Here is a 21,686-nt window from a genome sequence, read left to right as displayed (position 1 = left end):
CCCATGGAAAATACAGCGAGTCCCACAAAAGACAAACCCTTAATGCTCAAAATACATAAAGGAACATAAGGCTGGGGTTACACTTTGTGCTGTCATCTGATTTCGGAAGGGAGGGGGGGTTGATGGGGAAGCTGTCAGGTTAATGTGAATATCCCTTGGGAAAATTCAGCAATGTAGGGGGCGCCACAAGCTTGAAAAAATGTATATTTTGGGTGTCAGAAGGGCGGGGCCTAGCTAAAGAGTATCTACATAATCTGACAACAATGGGATTAGGATTCTGTTGCAAAATTCTGCGGAATTATTTTATAGAGTGTATACGGTATCCTGGGGCCATATACCTGGCGGTATGTATAAATGTTAGGTACCCTATTTGGGGGATATCTAGCACCTCGGACAACAGTTATATGACACAACTTTTTCTGCCTGTCCTTGCCACTAGGGGGAACCAGTAGTACATGCAGATAGGACTGTACAGTGGGGATATGTGCTATAGTCCTTATATCCATACAGTTCTAGGAGATATTTGGGCCCCCCCTGTCTGATATCCCGGTGTCTCTCTCGCCTGTCTCTATGGCAGGGGATGACGTCTCTGCACTGGGCAGCATTTCACAACCGGCCACAACATGTGCAGAACCTGCTGCAGAAAGGAGGAGACCCGACTCTGGTGGACAAGGATTTTAAAACGGCTCTTCACTGGGCGGTGCAGGTACAGCGATATAAAGGGGGGGTCTAACACTCAGTAATGCACTGACCAAAGACCCTGTAGTAACTCCATACACTCAAGAAATCACCGGAGCTGCGGTGTGAGTGATGTCATCTCATTACATGGAACTGTGCAGAGGATCTGTGTGTAATATGTGTGTATTATCTCTGTACTGTGACATCACTGTGTGTATTATCTCTGTACTGTGACATCACTGTGTGTATTATCGTGTACTGTGACATCACTGTATGTATTATCCTGTACTGTGACATCACTGTGTGTATTATCTCTGTACTGTGACATCACTGTGTGTATTATCGTGTACTGTGACATCACTGTGTGTATTATCCTGTACTGTGACATCACTGTGTGTATTATCCCTGTACTGTGACATCACTGTGTGTATTATCTCTGTACTGTGACATCACTGTGTGTATTATCGTGTACTGTGACATCACTGTGTGTATTATCTCTGTACTGTGACATCACTGTGTGTATTATCTCTGTACTGTGACATCACTGTGTGTATTATCGTGTACTGTGACATCACTGTGTGTATTATCCTGTACTGTGACATCACCGTGTGTATTATCTCTGTACTGTGACATCACTGTGTGTATTATCCCTGTACTGTGACATCACTGTGTGTATTATCCCTGTACTGTGACATCACTGTGTGTATTATCCTGTACTGTGACATCACTGTGTGTATTATCCTGTACTGTGACATCACTGTGTGTATTATCCCTGTACTGTGACATCACTGTGTGTATTATCTCTGTACTGTGACATCACTGTGTGTATTATCGTGTACTGTGACATCACTGTGTGTATTATCCTGTACTGTGACATCACCGTGTGTATTATCTCTGTACTGTGACATCACTGTGTGTATTATCCCTGTACTGTGACATCACTGTGTGTATTATCCCTGTACTGTGACATCACTGTGTGTATTATCCCTGTACTGTGACATCACTGTGTGTATTATCCTGTACTGTGACATCACTGTGTGTATTATCTCTGTACTGTGACATCACTGTGTGTATTATCTCTGTACTGTGACATCACTGTGTGTATTATCTCTGTACTGTGACATCACTGTGTGTATTATCCTGTACTGTGACATCACTGTGTGTATTATCCCTGTACTGTGACATCACTGTGTGTATTATCCTGTACTGTGACATCACTGTGTGTATTATCCCTGTACTGTGACATCACTGTGTGTATTATCTCTGTACTGTGACATCACTGTGTGTATTATCCTGTACTGTGACATCACTGTGTGTATTATCTCTGTACTGTGACATCACTGTGTGTATTATCTCTGTACTGTGACATCACTGTGTGTATTATCTCTGTACTGTGACATCACTGTGTGTATTATCTCTGTACTGTGACATCACTGTGTGTATTATCTCTGTACTGTGACATCACTGTGTGTATTATCTCTGTACTGTGACATCACTGTGTGTATTATCTCTGTACTGTGACATCACTGTGTGTATTATCTCTGTACTGTGACATCACTGTGTGTATTATCCTGTACTGTGACATCACTGTGTGTATTATCCCTGTACTGTTACATCACTGTGTGTATTATCCCTGTACTGTGACATCACTGTGTGTATTATCCTGTACTGTGACATCACTGTGTGTATTATCCCTGTACTGTTACATCACTGTGTGTATTATCTCTGTACTGTGACATCACTGTGTGTATTATCTCTGTACTGTGACATCACTGTGTGTATTATTCTTGTACTGTGACATCACTGTGTGTATTATCTCTGTACTGTGACATCACTGTGTGTATTATCCCTGTACTGTGACATCACTGTGTGTATTATCCTGTACTGTGACATCACTGTGTGTATTATCTCTGTACTGTGACATCACTGTGTGTATTATCTCTGTACTGTGACATCACTGTGTGTATTATCCTGTACTGTGACATCACTGTGTGTATTATCTCTGTACTGTGACATCACTGTGTGTATTATCCTGTACGGTGACATCACTGTGTGTATTATCCTGTACTGTGACATCACTGTGTGTATTATCCTGTACTGTGACATCACTGTGTGTATTATCCTGTACTGTGACATCACTGTGTATTATCTCTGTACTGTGACATCACTGTGTGTATTATCCTGTACTGTGACATCACTGTGTGTATTATCTCTGTACTGTGACATCACTGTGTGTATTATCCTGTACGGTGACATCACTGTGTGTATTATCTCTGTACTGTGACATCACTGTGTGTATTATCCTGTACTGTGACATCACTGTGTGTATTATCTCTGTACTGTGACATCACTGTGTGTATTATCCCTGTACTGTGACATCACTGTGTGTATTATCTCTGTACTGTGACATCACTGTGTGTATTATCCTGTACGGTGACATCACTGTGCGTATTATCCTGTACTGTGACATCACTGTGTGTATTATCCCTGTACTGTGACATCACTGTGTGTATTATCCTGTACTGTGACATCACTGTGTGTATTATCTCTGTACTGTGACATCACTGTGTGTATTATCCCTGTACTGTGACATCACTGTGTGTATTATCCTGTACTGTGACATCACTTTGTGTGTATTATCCTGTACTGTTACATCACTGTGTGTATTATCCCTGTACTGTGACATCACTTTGTGTGTATTATCCTGTACTGTTACATCACTGTGTGTATTATCCTGTACTGTGACATCACTGTGTGTATTATACCTGTACTGTGACATCACTGTGTGTATTATCTCTGTACTGTGACATCACTGTGTGTATTATACCTGTACTGTGACATCACTGTGTGTATTATCTCTGTACTGTGACATCACTGTGTGTATTATCCCTGTACTGTGACATCACTGTGTGTATTATCTCTGTACTGTGACATCACTTTGTGTGTATTATCCTGTACTGTTACATCACTGTGTGTATTATCCTGTACTGTGACATCACTGTGTGTATTATCTCTGTACTGTGACATCACTTTGTGTGTATTATCCTGTACTGTTACATCACTGTGTGTATTATCTCTGTACTGTGACATCACTGTGTGTATTATCTCTGTACTGTGACATCACTTTGTGTGTATTATCCTGTACTGTTACATCACTGTGTGTATTATCCTGTACTGTGACATCACTGTGTGTATTATCTCTGTACTGTGACATCACTGTGTGTATTATCTCTGTACTGTGACATCACTGTGTGTATTATCTCTGTACTGTGACATCACTGTGTGTATTATCCTGTACTGTGACATCACTGTGTGTATTATCTCTGTACTGTGACATCACTGTGTGTATTATCCCTGTACTGTGACATCACTGTGTGTATTATCCCTGTACTGTGACATCACTGTGTGTATTATCTCTGTACTGTGACATCACTGTGTGTATTATCTCTGTACTGTGACATCACTGTGTGTATTATCTCTGTACTGTGACATCACTGTGTGTATTATCCTGTACTGTGACATCACTGTGTGTATTATCCCTGTACTGTGACATCACTGTGTGTATTATCCTGTACTGTGACATCACTGTGTGTATTATCTCTGTACTGTGACATCACTGTGTGTATTATCTCTGTACTGTGACATCACTGTGTGTATTATCTCTGTACTGTGACATCACTGTGTGTATTATCCCTGTACTGTGACATCACTGTGTGTATTATCCCTGTACTGTTACATCACTGTGTGTATTATCCTGTACTGTGACATCACTGTGTGTATTATCTCTGTACTGTGACATCACTTTGTGTGTATTATCCTGTACTGTTACATCACTGTGTGTATTATCTCTGTACTGTGACATCACTGTGTGTATTATCTCTGTACTGTGACATCACTTTGTGTGTATTATCCTGTACTGTTACATCACTGTGTGTATTATCCTGTACTGTGACATCACTGTGTGTATTATCTCTGTACTGTGACATCACTGTGTGTATTATCTCTGTACTGTGACATCACTGTGTGTATTATCTCTGTACTGTGACATCACTGTGTGTATTATCCTGTACTGTGACATCACTGTGTGTATTATCTCTGTACTGTGACATCACTGTGTGTATTATCCCTGTACTGTGACATCACTGTGTGTATTATCCCTGTACTGTGACATCACTGTGTGTATTATCTCTGTACTGTGACATCACTGTGTGTATTATCTCTGTACTGTGACATCACTGTGTGTATTATCTCTGTACTGTGACATCACTGTGTGTATTATCCTGTACTGTGACATCACTGTGTGTATTATCCCTGTACTGTGACATCACTGTGTGTATTATCCTGTACTGTGACATCACTGTGTGTATTATCCTGTACTGTGACATCACTGTGTGTATTATCCTGTACTGTGACATCACTGTGTGTATTATCTCTGTACTGTGACATCACTGTGTGTATTATCCTGTACTGTGACATCACTGTGTGTATTATCTCTGTACTGTGACATCACTGTGTGTATTATCTCTGTACTGTGACATCACTGTGTGTATTATCTCTGTACTGTGACATCACTGTGTGTATTATCCCTGTACTGTGACATCACTGTGTGTATTATCCCTGTACTGTGACATCACTGTGTGTATTATCCTGTACTGTGACATCACTGTGTGTATTATCCCTGTACTGTGACATCACTGTGTGTATTATCCCTGTACTGTGACATCACTGTGTGTATTATCCCTGTACTGTGACATCACTGTGTGTATTATCCCTGTACTGTGACATCACTGTGTGTATTATCTCTGTACTGTGACATCACTGTGTGTATTATCTCTGTACTGTGACATCACTGTGTGTATTATCCTGTACTGTGACATCACTGTGTGTATTATCTCTGTACTGTGACATCACTGTGTGTATTATCCTGTACTGTGACATCACTGTGTGTATTATCCTGTACTGTGACATCACTGTGTGTATGATCTCTGTGTGAGACTCCATCATGTCCAGTTGTGTTTTCTCCTCACGTCTGATCCCGGTATCGATGTAACCCATAGACTGCTGTGATTGCAGAGTGGGAACAGAGTCCTGTGCTCCATAATCCTGGACCACGAGCAGGGACAATCCACCATCAACTATGACGACGAGAACGGAAAGACGTGCATGCACATAGCCGCGGCCGCAGGGTACAGCGACATCATCTGTGAGCTGGCCAGAGTCCCTGAATGCAATCTGCAGGCCCTCGATGTGGATGACAGGTACAGTGTGAATAATAATGAGCGCCCCCTACATGTAAACAGTGCAAGTGAATGGGACAAATCCGCCATTCTCTGCACAACCGCTACTGTGAGTCATAATGTTACTTTTATATCCTATTCCTCTACAGGACTCCGCTGCACTGGGCCGCAGCCGCTGGAAAAGCAGACTGTGTGCAGACCCTGCTGAAGTTAGGAGTAGATATGAACCCCAGGGACATCAATGAGAATACGCCCCTGACCTATGCCATGTACTGTGGGCACACCGCATGCATCAAGCTGCTTTCTCAGGAGAACAGGTAACACCCACCGGACGTCCATTGTAACCGCCCATAACCAGTAATGTCCATACGTCATATCTATTATGCCCCCGCAGGAGAATTGAAGTATTACACCGTCCTAAGTGACATCTATGGGCTACCTGTTTAATGTATAGGTAGCCAATAGATCCTATGGGGGAAGCCAGAGCCCTGCAGATGATCCCACAAATGGCCGCCTGTGTCGTATATGGACAATGTGTGGCCACCCTACTCCAGCTCCTAGAAGAGGTCCTCAGTGGTTGCTCAATCTCTATGATGTCCATTGTCCTCTTCTCCAGACACCCTTTTTAACCCCATGTTCTCTCTGCTCGCAGTAGGCCGGACCCCTTCCAGCCGTTCACTTCGCCAGGCTCCAAAGCCATGAGGAAAGAAGGACGTCTCACTGTGCTAAACCAGATCTTCTCATGTAAGAAGAAGAGAGTGGACCAGAAATCTCACCCGAAAGACAAACTCAGGTATAACGGAGAGGAGACCTCCGAGGTCGATGACATCATCACCACCTTTGACTGTATCCTGGACACAAACTGTAAAGACCCCCAAGACGAACGCCTGACCTCGGTCAACTGCAAAAAACGGACGGTGGAGTCGCAGAAATATCTTCTGCCGGAAAACAAGCAGAACGGCAAAGGTCTTCCGCCCATACGAACGCAGAGCCTCCCGCCCATCACCCTGGGAAATACTTTTTTAACCACTTTGCAGACGTCGTCAGACGCCCCCCAGGGTAACCCCTTCTATTTTGCACACAGATCTCAGAAGAGCAAGAGCGAGCATGACTTGTTCGACCACAGGATTAGTGGTCACGCCTTGCAAGACAATCCCTGGAATATAGCTGCTAACCAAATCCTGCCCCATAAAGCCTGGACTTCACCTCAGCCAGACAAGTCCAAGCACTGCGTCTTACCCAAAAAGCTAAATCATATGGATGGTCTCTGTCCTCCGCATCTTCCTCATATGGACAATATACATTCAGGTAAAGCAGGGGATGGCGGTAGATACTTGGCCGTGTGGGTTATTCTAGTACTGTACATTATAGAAGGATATCATGCACGTGGTGAAGGTCAGGGTTACCTTGGCAGGTGTGGTGAGCTTTGGTATCTGGACACTTACTTAGTTGCGCCTCCATATTGTGCAGTGTCCTCCTCGGGGTTCCATATGGCGCCATATTAAAATACTGCCATGTGGAGAACATTGTAACTGAAATATAGTCCTAGCTGGTGGAGATGTTAGTCCCTGGTAGTCAGGAGAGCCCACAATGCACCCCAGTTATTAGGAGGCCTACTGGGGAATATGAGATCCCAGTCCTAATAAATTACCCCCATAGCATTCAATGAACATGCCGCCATTCTTGATTTTACCATCTCAAATGTTAGTGCCTATGGGAGGGCTATAAGATGGACGTTTGTTTATTCCCTGCAATCTTCAGAATAAACACATAGCAGAAGAGATTTATTGGGATGTATTTCAGGTGCACCCCTCCCCCACACAGGTCAACCCATAAGCGTACCAAACTTTTGCAAAGTGAACACACAAGTACATGTAAGCAGAGGTACGGTTATAAAGGTCAACGAGGACACAGTTGCCACGGGGCTTCTATGCCTGATAGGCCAACAGGCTACCCTATTACCACATATGGACAGGCTGTGTACTCTTCAATCACTATGATTAGTTGTAAAGAGAACTATACAGCACTACAGTCACAGCTGCACAGTTCTCTCTGTCACCTCTCTGCACTGATCCTACAGAGAACTGTGCAGCCATATAGTAACAGATTTACAGTCCTTTCTATCCCCTCCAGGCACTGATGATAGAGAGAACTGTGTAGCCATACAGTAAAAGCTACACAGTAAAACCTGCACTGATCATATAGAGATCTATACAGTCATAGTTAGAGCTGCATAGTTCTCTCTATCCCTTTCCTGCATTGATCATAGAGAGAACTGTGCAGTCATATAGTTAGAGTTGCATAGTTCTCTCTATCCCCTCCCTGCATTGATCATAGAGAGAACTGTACAGTCACACAGTTAGAGTTGCATAGTTCTCTCTATCCCCTCCCTGCATTGATCATAGAGAGAACTGTGCAGTCATATGCTTAGAGCTGCATAGTTCTCTCTATCTCCTCCCTGAATTGATCATAGAGAGAACTGTGCAGTCATACAGTTAGAGCTGCATAGTTCTCTCTATCCCGTTCCCTGCATTGATCATAGAGAGAACTGTGCAGTCATACAGTTAGAGCTGCATAGTTCTCTCTATCCCCTCCCTGCATTGATCATAGAGAGAACTGTGCAGTCATACAGTTAGAGCTGCATAGTTCTCTCTATCCCCTCCCTGCATTGATCATAGAGAGAACTGTGCAGTCATACAGTTAGAGCTGCATAGTTCTCTCTATCCCCTCCCTGCATTGATCATAGAGAGAACTGTGCAGTCACACAGTTAGAGCTGCATAGTTCTCTCTATCCCCTCCCCTTAAAGGAAGTCTGTCAACAGGAAAATCATTATCAGACTAATGTCAGTACCTTGTAGGACGGCTTCTATATTTCCTAAAGATGTCTTTCTTAAGCTGCATTGATTGTGGCTCCATTTTCATGAAAATCAAGATTTTATTAAGCAATTTAACTGAAAATCTTAAAGGCTTTAGGGGATTTTTTCCAGCTAACCACTCCTAACTGCAGACAAAGTGGAGGCTGTCACTCAAGCAATGGGAGGGTTATTGGTGGTAGTTAGAGGGTGTTATCAAGAGCGGAGAAGGAAGAGGACACGCCTCCAAAAATTATTTTTCAGCTAATTTGCATAACAATAAAATGCTATAAAATGGAGCCGCAATGCAGGACAAGAAAGATATCATTGGAAAGTGTCGTAGTCGTAGCACAGGGTTCTGTCTTTATTCTGATAACGATGTTCCTGCTGACAGAGGACACTGATATTAACCCCATTACTTCCCTTCTGGGGCATTATTACTCAGGGGTATCCTCCCTGGATAAGTTGCAGGTCACCGCAGTGACGGTGGGGGTCAGCGTATATGGATTCCTCCAGGTATATCCAGACACCTCTGTGTATATTTCCACTACATGCTGGATACGTGACCTGGATTGTAGTTCTCGAGTGTTTGTTATCTGGTTAATATTTGATATTTCTGTCAATATTCGGATTTGTTTTCAGGTTACGGTCTATCGCGCCTCTCCCAGGAAAAGCCGAGACTGAAAGAATCGCGGCTAACACGGAATAACCTGGCCCCTATACCGGATCACTGTGTGAAGAAAAGTAAGTCCGGCTAGGGGGTCCCACATGACGAAAAGTGAGCCCCTGCTATGAGGACGAATGTATAATATAATAATAGTCATAGGATATTCACCTGATTTAGGCTCTTAAAGGGAATGTCCACAGTCAAACACCGTTTTGTTCTTTTTCTATAGGTTCCCATTTCTGCACTGATTCATTTCTTAATATATTTTTATAGTGGTCGGAGCTCCATGATACAGAGCTCCAAATTCTCTGCATTAGCTAGATTCTCTCTGCCTGCAGCCACCACTAGGGGGAGCTCAGGAGTTTATTGTATATTGCATATGCAGAGAGAATAGAGAAGTGGCAGGCACGCTGTTTATGAGAACTTACATGTGACACAAGTTGTATATAGCTAAGTGTAGGGTATATCCTGACAGGTGGATGAGTTAAAGGGGTTGTCATATAAGTATACACACCCTTTATAGAGAAGGCTCTCGCCAGAATAGAAGAACATCCCCCTTTAGGCACCAGGGCCTGGTCCTGACTACTACCACCGAACTTCCTATCACTACACCCTTGACAATGACCAGAAAACTTAGCTACATAAATCTAATATGGCTGCGCATAGATACAACCCCCTGCCCCAAAATACACTGAAGGAACAATAAAAATAGGAAAAGCACCTTAAAAATACATGCCAGCATCATTTAATAGGCGCTACTCTGCTGATTCTGTCATAGTTGGAATTTTTTCCTATCCCCCCACCATTCCTGAGCTATCAGTGCTGTCAGTTGTTGTTTTTTTTTTGTTTTTTTTTTTTTTATAAATTCTTTATTTAAATATAAACAAGAGCGATTACAACAGAGAGGTAGGACAAGGCCGGTAACGCCAGCCCGTCCCACAACAAATATCAACACGTCCAATATGGGCGGGAATAACAAGGAAGCGGCAGGGAAAAAACAAAACAAGACAAATCAATGCAGCTACGGTACGATGACATTGTGCAGAACCAAAGAGGGGGGAGGAAAGGAAAGAAAATGAAATAAATAAACAACTAAACAAAGAAAGATAAGAAAAAAAAAGGTGGGGGATCCAGAGCTCCATGTCCTTAGTCTCAGGGGTCTCAACCAATGACATCTCTGTAAGACTGAGTGCCCTGGAAAAGGAGCCAGGGCATTCAGGCGTCCATATAGGCATACGCATGTGCGTCTCGGAGAGAAGCAGTGAGGTTCTCCATGGTCCTGATATCCTCCACTTCATGAACCCAATGACGGAGGGAGGGGGGTTAGCGGATTTCTAAAGGGCCGGAATGCAGGACCTAGCCGCATTGAGCATATGACGCATGGAGGATTTGCGGAAGGAGCGAATGGGAAGATCCGACAAGTATAGGAAAAACAAGGCCGGGGTGAAGGGAAGAGAGGAGTGGAAGACCTGACAGAGAACCCTGCGAACACCAGTCCAGAAGGCACGTAGATCGGCACAAGCCCAAATCACGTGTAAGAGGGTCACAGCGCCAACAAGCAGGAGAGGAGGAAGGGAAGATTTTGTGCAGCCTAGTGGGAACAAGGTACCACCGGGTTAGGAGTTTGTAAGGGAGGAGAAAGCTCCCTCACGGAAGTGGGTCTCCTGGACAAAGGCCACATGGGTCTTACCCCAATCAATAAATCTGCAACCAGCTAATCCGGGAGCGGGTAACACCAAACAGGGGGAAAAACCTAAAGCGGGTCACCAAGGCACACTGCGCGTCGAGAGCTGCCAAGCCTAACTAACAGTGGGGGAGAGGTAGTTCAAACCCGAAGCTACCCATTCCCCAAACAGCCAAACCAAGTGAAACCATGAAGGGGGGCCAAAACCAGGAGGAAGAGGCCGGCCCCTAGGCACGCCAAGGGAACAAAGACGTGCACCGTGGCCAGTGGGCCCAAAGAGCGAGAGAGAGGACACAGCCAAGAAAGCCATGCCAACTGCAATTACAGGAGTAAAACAACAGAGGCTAAGGGATCACAGGCCGCGGGGCACCCCAGCCCGAAGAGGAGAAAAACGGGGGGCGAGATACGCCGGAGAGGGACGAAACAGGGAGAAACCCCGCTTCATCTGCCGCCGGGGCCGGAGTAACTTTATAAACATCAATACTGGTGAGAAACATGAAACAACGTCCATATCCATGCAGAAAAGGAAAAGGCACATGGCAGTCCAATAGGTGAGGCTCAACTTAGAACGTTGTCCGCGAGGCAAGGAAGAAGAGCGGTCGATCGTCGGGGAGGCAGCAGTGGGTACTCAAGCCAATCCGGGAGAGATAGATCAGGCAAGTCTAGGAACTGTGCCAGCTGGGCCGCTTGATCAGGGGAGTGTAGGATGAACACTGCTCCATTCCTCCGAGCCTGAAGGTGGAAGAGGTGCCCCCATCTATATGTCCCGCCAGAGTCCAGAATGAGCTGTAGGGTAGGCTTCAGAAGCCACTTCATGGCCAGAGTGCGCCGAGATACATCCAGGAGGAGGAGACACTTGACCGTCTAGGAAAGGAACCGGGCCATGTTTCCAAGCCGCTTGGAGGATCTCCTCTTTTTCCTTATAGAAGTGCACTCTGCAAAGGACATCTGTAGGTGCTGTGGCGGTGGTGCGCCTGGGTCCGAGAACACGGTGCACTCTGTCCATCGGGCGGGAGAGGACGGTGTTGAAGATGGAGGTAGCAATAGAGCGCAACTCAGCAGTTGGAACAGCATCAGGGATGCCAGGCAACTTAATGTCGTTTCGTCAGCCCTTGTTTTCTTGGTCGTCAACCTGGAGCAAGATGTGACGATTAAACTCACGTTGGGTAGCCAAGGATTGTTCAGCGGCCGCCAGGCGATGATCCATGGAGATGGTGTTTTGTTGTTGGACGGCAACTTGCTCAGACAATGACTGGAGCTCGGACTTGATCCCGGAGAAAATCTTTTCCTGCCACTCGATAACTCTGCGTACCAACCCCTCCAAGTCACTTATAGTAGGCATAGTATGAAGAAGCTCCAAGATGTCAGACAATTTAGGACGTTTGGAACGGTGAGCTGCCATCCTGCTGAGAAGAGCGAGGAGCGCGGGGTAGAAGAAAAGTCAGTGCTGTCAGTTTTGGTGCCGGATATGCTATTTAGTCTCTGTACTGTCAGGAGGGCGGTGTCAAGCAGAAGCAGACAAGGGGTGTAACTCTGAGCTCTGACACTGGCTGCCTCTGATTGGAGCTCTGAATCACGCCCCTGTCTGAGACCTCCCACCTAACATTACAGAGCTTGAGTAGCATGTCAGGCACCAAAACTAACTGCACTTGTTGCTGAGGAATGGTGGGGGCTAGAGAGAAAATTCCAACTGTGCTGGAATCAGTGGAGTGGTGACTATCAATAGATGGTAAGAACTAGAATTGGTGGAGGGGGTGGAAGGTCCTCTTTAAGCCCACTCCCCAGCAGGAAATTAACCCCTGTGGTATGTGTAAAATTTCTTCAAGAGACAGACAGAAAACGCCAAAACCGACAAACAATTGATGAGACATTGTCATTGGTATATCACCTACTTTATAAACCAAACATAATTTTAAACAATTTTAATAATTCTTAAAATAATTTTCCATGTCACTTTCTATGTTTTTAAAAACCTCTACATCATGCAATTTTAACTCTGGCCACCAAGCCTAATAATAGACCGAAAGTTACCAATTCTGTAGGGGTTTTATTTGCAGCAGTTACATCATTTACATCACCGAAAGTATTACAATAGAAGATAACACCTCTATAGATAACACCACTGACCCATCATTACATCACTACGGACAAAAGATGATGTCACAGCTTATCCCTTCCCCCTATTTAGGGCATAATAGCGGATCTCGCTGGACATTAGGGTCACTTCATCCCAGTATAGGGCCAAGGCCAGGACCTATAGACGTGATGCCCCCGGTGGTGACCTCTGTCTTATCCGTCCTGTACCCCAAAAAAGCTTTATAACAAGATTGGTACCTTCTAAGCCCAAAACAGGCAGGGCTCTGACAACCTCTCTGACAACTTTTTGGCTTACATATCCCTCATGTGACTCTCTTTCCTTCCCCAGTCCAGCTGCCGAGCGGCCCCGTCTGTCAGGGTGTGAAGAAGTCAATGTCTTTGCCTTCGAATTCATTACGAACTGGAAACAGTCTGTCGCCATTACTCATCTCTAAGCCTCAGAGTCACTCCTTGTATTCCTTCCTCCCAGTCCTAAGACGAGAGCCCCTGAGGACCACGCGTGTTCTCCCGGCCATCCCAAGCCAGAGGGGACAGAGCACAACAGAAGGCCTTACATCACCCCCCAATATGTCTGACCCCAATGACTAGTCCCCGTCCCCCGTTCATGTGTGTCATGTCTGTCCCGTCGGTGGTCGGGTTTGTGAGATCTGCGTTGTGTGAGTCCTTGGTAATTTGCAGGGGTCCGGACGTGACCTTGAGGGGGGGGAGGGTTTTGCTATTTTTTTAAGCGATCATTTTCTAAGTTGTCCTTTTGTGATCTTCCATGATAAATTGTTGGAGAGATTTGCAAGAAATGGTTCAGTTCTGTCCGGTCTTCAATGTTACAGGTTTTTTTTTATCTGATATTTGCTTTAAAAGTGTTAAATAAAATGGAAATATGCAAAGAAGTTTCTATCGATGTCATCTAGAAGGTAAACAGAGATTGTTTTCACCAATAATAATTATTTTTTTTCATTGGTACAGAGTTTAGATTGCCCGGGCTCCTCTGCAGACAGGGCATTGGTTGTGCGAGGTCTGTGCTGCAGCAAGCCGCCTCCCAGCAACACTGACATCCCCTGACAGCCGCCTCCCAGCAGCACTGACATCCCCTGACAGCCGCCTCCCAGCAGCACTGACATCCCCTGACAGCCGCCTCCCAGCAGCACTGACATCCCCTGACAGCCGCCTCCCAGCAGCACTGACATCCCCTGACAGCCGCCTCCCAGCAATACTGACATCCCCTGACAGCCGCCTCCCAGCAGCACTGACATCCCCTGACAGCCGCCTCCCAACAGCACTGACATCCCCTGACAGCCGCCTCCCAGCAATACTGACATCCCCTGACAGCCGCCTCCCAGCAGCACTGACATCCCCTGACAGCCGCCTCCCAGCAGCACTGACATCCCCTGACAGCCGCCTCCCAGCAATACTGACATCCCCTGACAGCCGCCTCCCAGCAGCACTGACATCTCCTGACAGCCGCCTCCCAGCAACACTGACATCTCCTGACAGCCGCCTCCGAGCAACACTGACATCTCCTGACAGCCGCCTCCCAGCAACACTGACATCCCCTGACAGCCGCCTCCCAGCAACACTGACATCCCCTGACAGCCGCCTCCCAGCAACACTGACATCCCCTGACAGCCGCCTCCCTGCAGCACTGACATCCCCTGACAGCCGCCTCCCAGCAGCACTGACATCCCCTGACAGCCGCCTCCCAGCAACACTGACATCCCCTGACAGCCGCCTCCCAACAGCACTGACATCCCCTGACAGCCGCCTCCCAGCAGCACTGACATCCCCTGACAGTCGCCTCCCAGCAGCACTGACATCTCCTGACAGCCGCCTCCCAGCAGCACTGACATCCCCTGACAGCCGCCTCCCAACAGCACTGACATCCCCTGACAGCCACCTATCAGCAGCACTGACATCCCCTGACAGCCATCTCCCAGCAACACTGACATCCCCTGACAGCCGCCTCCCAACAGCACTGACATCCCCTGACAGCCGCCTCCCAGCAGCACTGACATCCCCTGACAGCCGCCTCCCAGCAGCACTGACATCCCCTGACAGCCGCCTCCCAGCAGCACTGACATCCCCTGACAGCCGCCTCCCAGCAGCACTGACATCCCCTGACAGCCGCCTCCCAGCAATACTGACATCCCCTGACAGCCGCCTCCCAGCAACACTGACATCCCCTGACAGCCGCCTCCCAGCAACACTGACATCCCCTGACAGCCGCCTCCCAGCAGCACTGACATCCCCTGACAGCCGCCTCCCAGCAACACTGACATCCCCTGACAGCCACCTCACAGCAACACTGACAGCCATCTCCCAGCAACACTGACAGCCACCTCCCAGCAACACTGACATCCCCTGACAGCCGCCTCCCAGCAACACTGACATCCCCTGACAGCCGCCTCCCAGCAGCACTGACATCCCCTGACAGCCGCCTCCCAGCAATACTGACATCCCCTGACAGCCGCCTCCCAGCAACACTGACATCCCCTGACAGCCACCTCACAGCAACACTGACATCTCCTGACAGCCGCCTCCCAGCAACACTGACATCCCCTGACAGCCGCCTCCCTGCAGCACTGACATCCCCTGACAGCCGCCTCCCAACAGCACTGACATCCCCTGACAGCCGCCTCCCAGCAGCACTGACATCCCCTGACAGCCGCCTCCCAGCAACACTGACATCCCCTGACAGGCGCCTCCCAGCAACACTGACATCCCCTGACAGCCGCCTCCCAGCAATACTGACATCCCCTGACAGCCGCCTCCCAGCAACACTGACATCCCCTGACAGCCACCTCACAGCAACACTGACATCTCCTGACAGCCGCCTCCCTGCAGCACTGACATCCCCTGACAGCCGCCTCCCAACAGCACTGACATCCCCTGACAGCCGCCTCCCAACAGCACTGACATCCCCTGACAGCCGCCTCCCAGCAACACTGACATCCCCTGACAGCCGCCTCCCAGCAATACTGACATCCCCTGACAGCCGCCTCCCAGCAACACTGACATCCCCTGACAGCCACCTCACAGCAACACTGACATCTCCTGACAGCCGCCTCCCTGCAGCACTGACATCCCCTGACAGCCGCCTCCCAACAGCACTGACATCCCCTGACAGCCGCCTCCCAGCAACACTGACATCCCCTGACAGCCGCCTCCCAGCAACACTGACATCCCCTGACAGCCGCCTCCCAGCAATACTGACATCCCCTGACAGCCGCCTCCCAGCAACACTGACATCCCCTGACAGCCACCTCACAGCAACACTGACATCTCCTGACAGCCGCCTCCCTGCAGCACTGACATCCCCTGACAGCCGCCTCCCAACAGCACTGACATCCCCTGACAGCCGCCTCCCTGCAGCACTGACATCCTCTGACAGCCGCCTCCCAGCAACACTGACATCCCCTGACAGCCGCCTCCCAACAGCACTGACATCCCCTGACAGCCGCCTCCCAGCAGCACTGACATCCCCTGACAGTCGCCTCCCAGCAGCACTGACATCCCCTGACAGCCGCCTCCCAGCAGCACTGACATCCCCTGACAGCCGCCTCCCAGCAGCACTGATGTCACGGGGTGACTAATGCTATACAGTCTCAGAACACTTCTCACTGACAAGTGTGTGATGTGATAAGAGCAGTGGTAAAAGGAGATGTTTCTGTAATGAAAAATTCTATTGTAGTAATTCTTTTTGACCACAAGATGCCGCTGTGTTAGGTAAAGGAAAAACCAGGAAGTGACGAGTTCAGGAAGTGGACTGCAGTAGTGGGGGAGAAGAAGCTGGCTGTGAGCAGTGAGAGATCTGAGGGACAATCCATTGCCATCCGCTGCCCTGCAACGCTTGTTTCAGGCCAGGGCCAGCTCTGGAGAAGCCCGAACCTGTTGCTGGTTCCCATGTCAGGAGAGTTGGAGACGATTGCTGTGCAGACGCCGCGGAGCGGATGACAAGAAGGACCAGCCCTTGTGACACCGTGTTCCAGTTGCCTGGAGGCAAAGAAATTCCTGTTTCCTTCGGAAAGTCCATCTGACTGTTCGCCCCCTTGCTAACCCGGGTAAGCGGAGCTCCGATTCACCTTTCATAAGGGTGAATAGTGTATACACGCAGTAAATAGTTTTTTTTTTTTTTGGCGCCAAAAACCTAGCATAGACTGGTTCCGGCCATTTTGCTTTAAAGCGAGTTCTATCCAAACGGAGATACAGCACGTGTTGTCCTGCTATTCAAAAGAGACACTATATCCTGGATTATAGTACCAGAAGTATGTCATAAAAGGAGTTATTTGTTTCACTAAGACTTGTGCAGCTAAGCACCAACTTCTGATAAAACAAAACCGGTTGCTGAAGTCTTCCCTGCAGGGTTGGGGTAGTGTGTTGAAATGTGGATATTGGGGAGTGGGTAAGTTAAATAGTAAACTGTGATATTGTTAACCCCAGTGTGACACCGCAGGTGATCTTCCTCTGCATACTTACATTGTTTTGTTAGCTTGGTATTAATAGGTAAATTGCAGCTGCTATATATATGTAGCCACTAGTTAAAGGCATAGTTCACTAGTTCTGACATATTAGGTCACGGTGCAGTGTCACTCAGGGGTCTCAGCCCTCGGCTGAGTGTCTTGTAATTATTGATTTCATCAGGCCTGTTAGCCTGGAGTTCACCCCAAAAGGGTATAGAGTAAAATTTATATTTCTTACTTCGTGTCTGGTGTGGTTGTGCCTGTCCGTGGAACCGCTGTATCCTAAAAGTTCCTGCAAGAGCCCCGGTAGCCAGTCGGCTGCCGTGTCTTTCCCTTCCTCCTCCCCCCTTACATTTTTGGCGTAGTCGGCAGGATACGGTGCCACCATGGACATGGACAACGCATCTGGGGACGCGCCCTTGGTGGACGCGGACCGTGTGCCTAATGGCGGGGTGGCTGTAGGTGCTGTCCTCCCGCCTGTTGCACCTACCCTTGCACCGACAGCCCCAGTCAGGTGTTTACCAGCAGGTGCCATCTTAAACCAACTGACTAAATTTGACGGACATAACATGTTGCTGACCGATTGGACTGAACGACTGAGGAGTGCGATTAAACTGTGTAATCTAGCCCCCGAACTCCAACCGGAGGTAGCGATAAATGCTCTGGAAGGGAATGCCCGACGGACAATCACATTACTGCCAGAGTCCCAGAGGAGTACGGTGACAGACATAGTAAACAGGTTGGAGAAGGTTTACGGGAACCGTGCCCCGTCAGTTGATTTACTTGCCCGGTTTGTTAATCGGAGACAGGGGGAGGGGGAGACCGTCCCTGAGTATGCTAATGAACTACAGGGGTTGTTAGCTGATGTCCGGAGGGCCGAATCCCACGCCCAGCGTGCCCCTGAGGAAGATGACGAGCTGTTGAGGGACTATTTTATTCGGGGATTATGTTTGAGTACGGTGAGGCGGGAACTACAGAACCGCGTGCTGGCGGACAAGACCCTGACCTTTGTCCAGATTCTGGAGGAGACCATCGCCAGGACTCAAATGGAGGAGCCAGAGGTGGGTCAGGTCGCCATGCAGAGAGCTGGAAGGGTGATGACCAATGCTGTAGGGGGTGAGACAGAGGCCCAGATGAGAGAAATGCAGCGTACTATAGATGCGCTAACCCAACAATTGAGCCAGGTGCAGAGTAGGGTACAGACTCCTGCTGCTGGGAACCCGTTACCAACTCCCTCAGACGGGCCCCCATGTCAATGCTCAGCAAGACCCCCCATGTGGCAAACAGAGGAACCACAGGGAAGGCCATCTCCATCACGGCCGTGGTATCGCTCTCCTCCTGACCCCCAACTGCGACAAAGGCCACCACCTCGGGAGTGGGACTATAGCAATGTTCAATGTTGGCAATGTCAAGAGTTCGGGCATATCTCAAGGAACTGCCCAGGACCGAGAAGGGCCAGGCCCAGCAACTCACCGCCGTTAAACGGGAGACCTCCGCGATAAGAGGGCGCACCGCGGGGGTATCAGGGGGCCCAAGTGCTCCAAAAAGCCCACATGATTTGATCGCAAAAAGCCCCGTGCTGGAAGTGAGTTTTGAGGGAAAGAAGGTCCCCTGCCTAGTGGATACGGGTTCTGAAGTGACAACAATGCCCTTAGACTATTTTGAACGGCATCATGGCCACCTTATGCGACCAAACACCGGAATGGTTATCCGACTGAGAGCGGCAGATAATGGAACTATCCCTGTACATGGGGTAGTCTGGATGCGGCTTCGGGCCTGTGGCCAAGAATTAGGAGTCAAGGGAGTTATCCTTGTCAAGTCTACCTACTTGCCGGAGGTCCCGGTGATTCTAGGCATGAATGTGTTGCGAGACCTGAACCACGTGCTTTTCACCAAGAAAGGACCGGAGTACTGGAAGCGGACTACGGCACATAGGCCAACACAGCAAGTTTTCCGGCAAATTATCCAGACTTGCCGAATCCAGAAGGGACTCCCTGAAAACCACCGGCTGGGGGCGGTGTATACCCCGAATGGTGCGCCCATAAAAATACCTCCCCGGCAGGAACGGACATTGATGTTGCCTGTGGGGACCAATCTGAATGTGGACGGATTGGATGTCGAGCTGGAACCGGTAGAGCGGTGTGAAGAGATAACTGGTGTGATGTTTGGGCGAGTGGTGGCCACAGTCCGAAACGGGCGAGTGCCAGTGCGGTGCGTGAATCTACAGGATCATGAAGTGACCCTACCAAGGAGAGTCAAGGTCGCCAGAGTCTTCCTACACCAGGGTGAGACAGCCCGGAGAAGACCCTTTACTCTTAGGGAAGAGAGAGGGGACGTTTGGACCTTGGCGGTACAGATGGATCAACCTGAAAAACTCACGCCCGAGTGGAATGGGAGGAAGATCCTGGAAATGATGGGAATAAACCGTCCCTCTTTGAGTCCAGACCAAGTACGGCTAGTGGAAGAGACCCTATGGGAGTTCCAAGCTGCATTTTCTAGGCATGACGAAGACTTTGGCTGTACGTCTGCTATCGAGCACCGAATACCGACCGGGAACACGGCCCCAATCCGTGAAAGGTATCGACAGATCCCACCAAACATGTACCAAGAAGTGAAGGAGATGTTACATCAAATGTTGGATAATGGCGTGGTACAACCAAGTCAGAGTCCGTGGGCTGCCCCGGTGGTGCTGGTCCGAAAAAAAGACGGCACCTTACGCTTCTGTGTCGACTACCGGAAGCTGAACGCAAAGACAGTGAGAGACTCTTATCCCTTGCCGCGGATCGAGGAATCCTTATCCGCATTGGGAAAGGCGAAATACTTCTCATCCCTAGACCTGGCGAGCGGATACTGGCAAGTGCCAATGGCAGCAGAAGACAGACAGAAAACAGCGTTCATCTTGCCGATGGGCTTGTATGAGTTCAGAAGGATGCCCTTTGGATTGTCCAATGCCCCCGGCACGTTCCAAAGACTCATGGAGTATTGTCTTGGTGACCTAAACTTTGAGTCAGTGCTCATCTATCTGGACGATATTGTGGTCTTCGGATCGTCCTTCGAACAACATCTTCAGAGGCTGAGACAAGTCCTGAAGCGCCTGATGGAGCATGGGCTCAAGGTCAAGCCCAAGAAGTGCCAGCTGTTCCAGCCACAGATTGAGTACCTGGGGCATATTGTCTCTGCTGAGGGGGTGCAACCGGCAAGCAGCAAGGTGGAAGCGGTACAACGCTGGCCTGTCCCAAGAACCCTCAGGGAACTTCGCGCATTCTTGGGCCTAGCTGGATATTACCGGCGCTTCATAAGAAATTTTTCAAAGAAGGCAGGACCGCTGAACGAATTGCTGAGGGGGACCTCCCGGGGGCCAAAGAACCAGCCCATTCCATGGGGAGAGAAACAACAACAGGCGTTCGAGGAGTTGAAGGAAGCCCTGACGAGTGCACCAATACTCGCCTATGCGCAGTTTGACAAGCCCTTCATGTTATACACAGATGGGAGTCTCCATGGCCTAGGTGCGGTGCTCGCCCAAGAACAAGATGGCCGTGAGAGGGTCATAGCCTATGGAAGCCGGTCCCTGAGGGAGACAGAGAGGAACTTTGACAACTATAGTTCATTCAAGCTGGAACTACTGGCCCTAGTGTGGGCCATGACGGAGAAATTCTCAGAATACTTGACAGGAGCGGAAGTGACTGTTATGACCGACAACAATCCCTTGGCGCACCTAGACAATGCAAAGTTGGGTGCTTTGGAGCAGCGATGGATGGCCAGGTTGTCCAGGTACAAGTACAAGATCAAGTACCGATCCGGTAGAGAAAATGCAAATGCGGATGCCCTGTCTCAAGTGACGCCGGATGACTCCGGACGAGATAAGGATGGAGAGTTGGAAGACTCAGAGGTTCCCCACTTGGGTAGAATACCCTTGTTTGTGATACTGGCACGGACAAGTGGGGTGGTGACAGACCGACCAGTGTTGCTTGGGAAAACCCATGGAGATTGGGTATATGCTCAGAATGATGACGTGAC

At 48.5% G+C, this 21,686-nt stretch overlaps 1 protein-coding gene across 1 annotated transcript in view; it reads left to right on the top strand.

Moving 5' to 3' along the window:
* The window catches only part of ANKRD55 (ankyrin repeat domain 55), a 51,115-nt gene extending 37,071 nt beyond the window's left edge, over nt 1–14,044 (top strand). The window contains exons 6-11 of the mRNA XM_075267357.1: nt 578–706; nt 5,752–5,936; nt 6,065–6,232; nt 6,568–7,223; nt 9,410–9,511; nt 13,544–14,044. Of these exons, the coding sequence (XP_075123458.1) occupies nt 578–706; nt 5,752–5,936; nt 6,065–6,232; nt 6,568–7,223; nt 9,410–9,511; nt 13,544–13,803 (1,500 nt within the window). The 3' untranslated portion in view covers nt 13,804–14,044. The remainder of the gene's footprint in view (nt 1–577; nt 707–5,751; nt 5,937–6,064; nt 6,233–6,567; nt 7,224–9,409; nt 9,512–13,543) is intronic.
* The last annotated feature ends 7,642 nt before the right edge of the window (nt 14,045–21,686 follow it).

This window comes from Leptodactylus fuscus, chromosome 1, assembly GCF_031893055.1.
Source record: "Leptodactylus fuscus isolate aLepFus1 chromosome 1, aLepFus1.hap2, whole genome shotgun sequence".
NCBI lineage: Eukaryota > Metazoa > Chordata > Amphibia > Anura > Leptodactylidae > Leptodactylus > Leptodactylus fuscus.
Note: the sequence above shows the minus strand (reverse complement) of the source record. Positions and strands in the feature narration are given on the sequence as shown.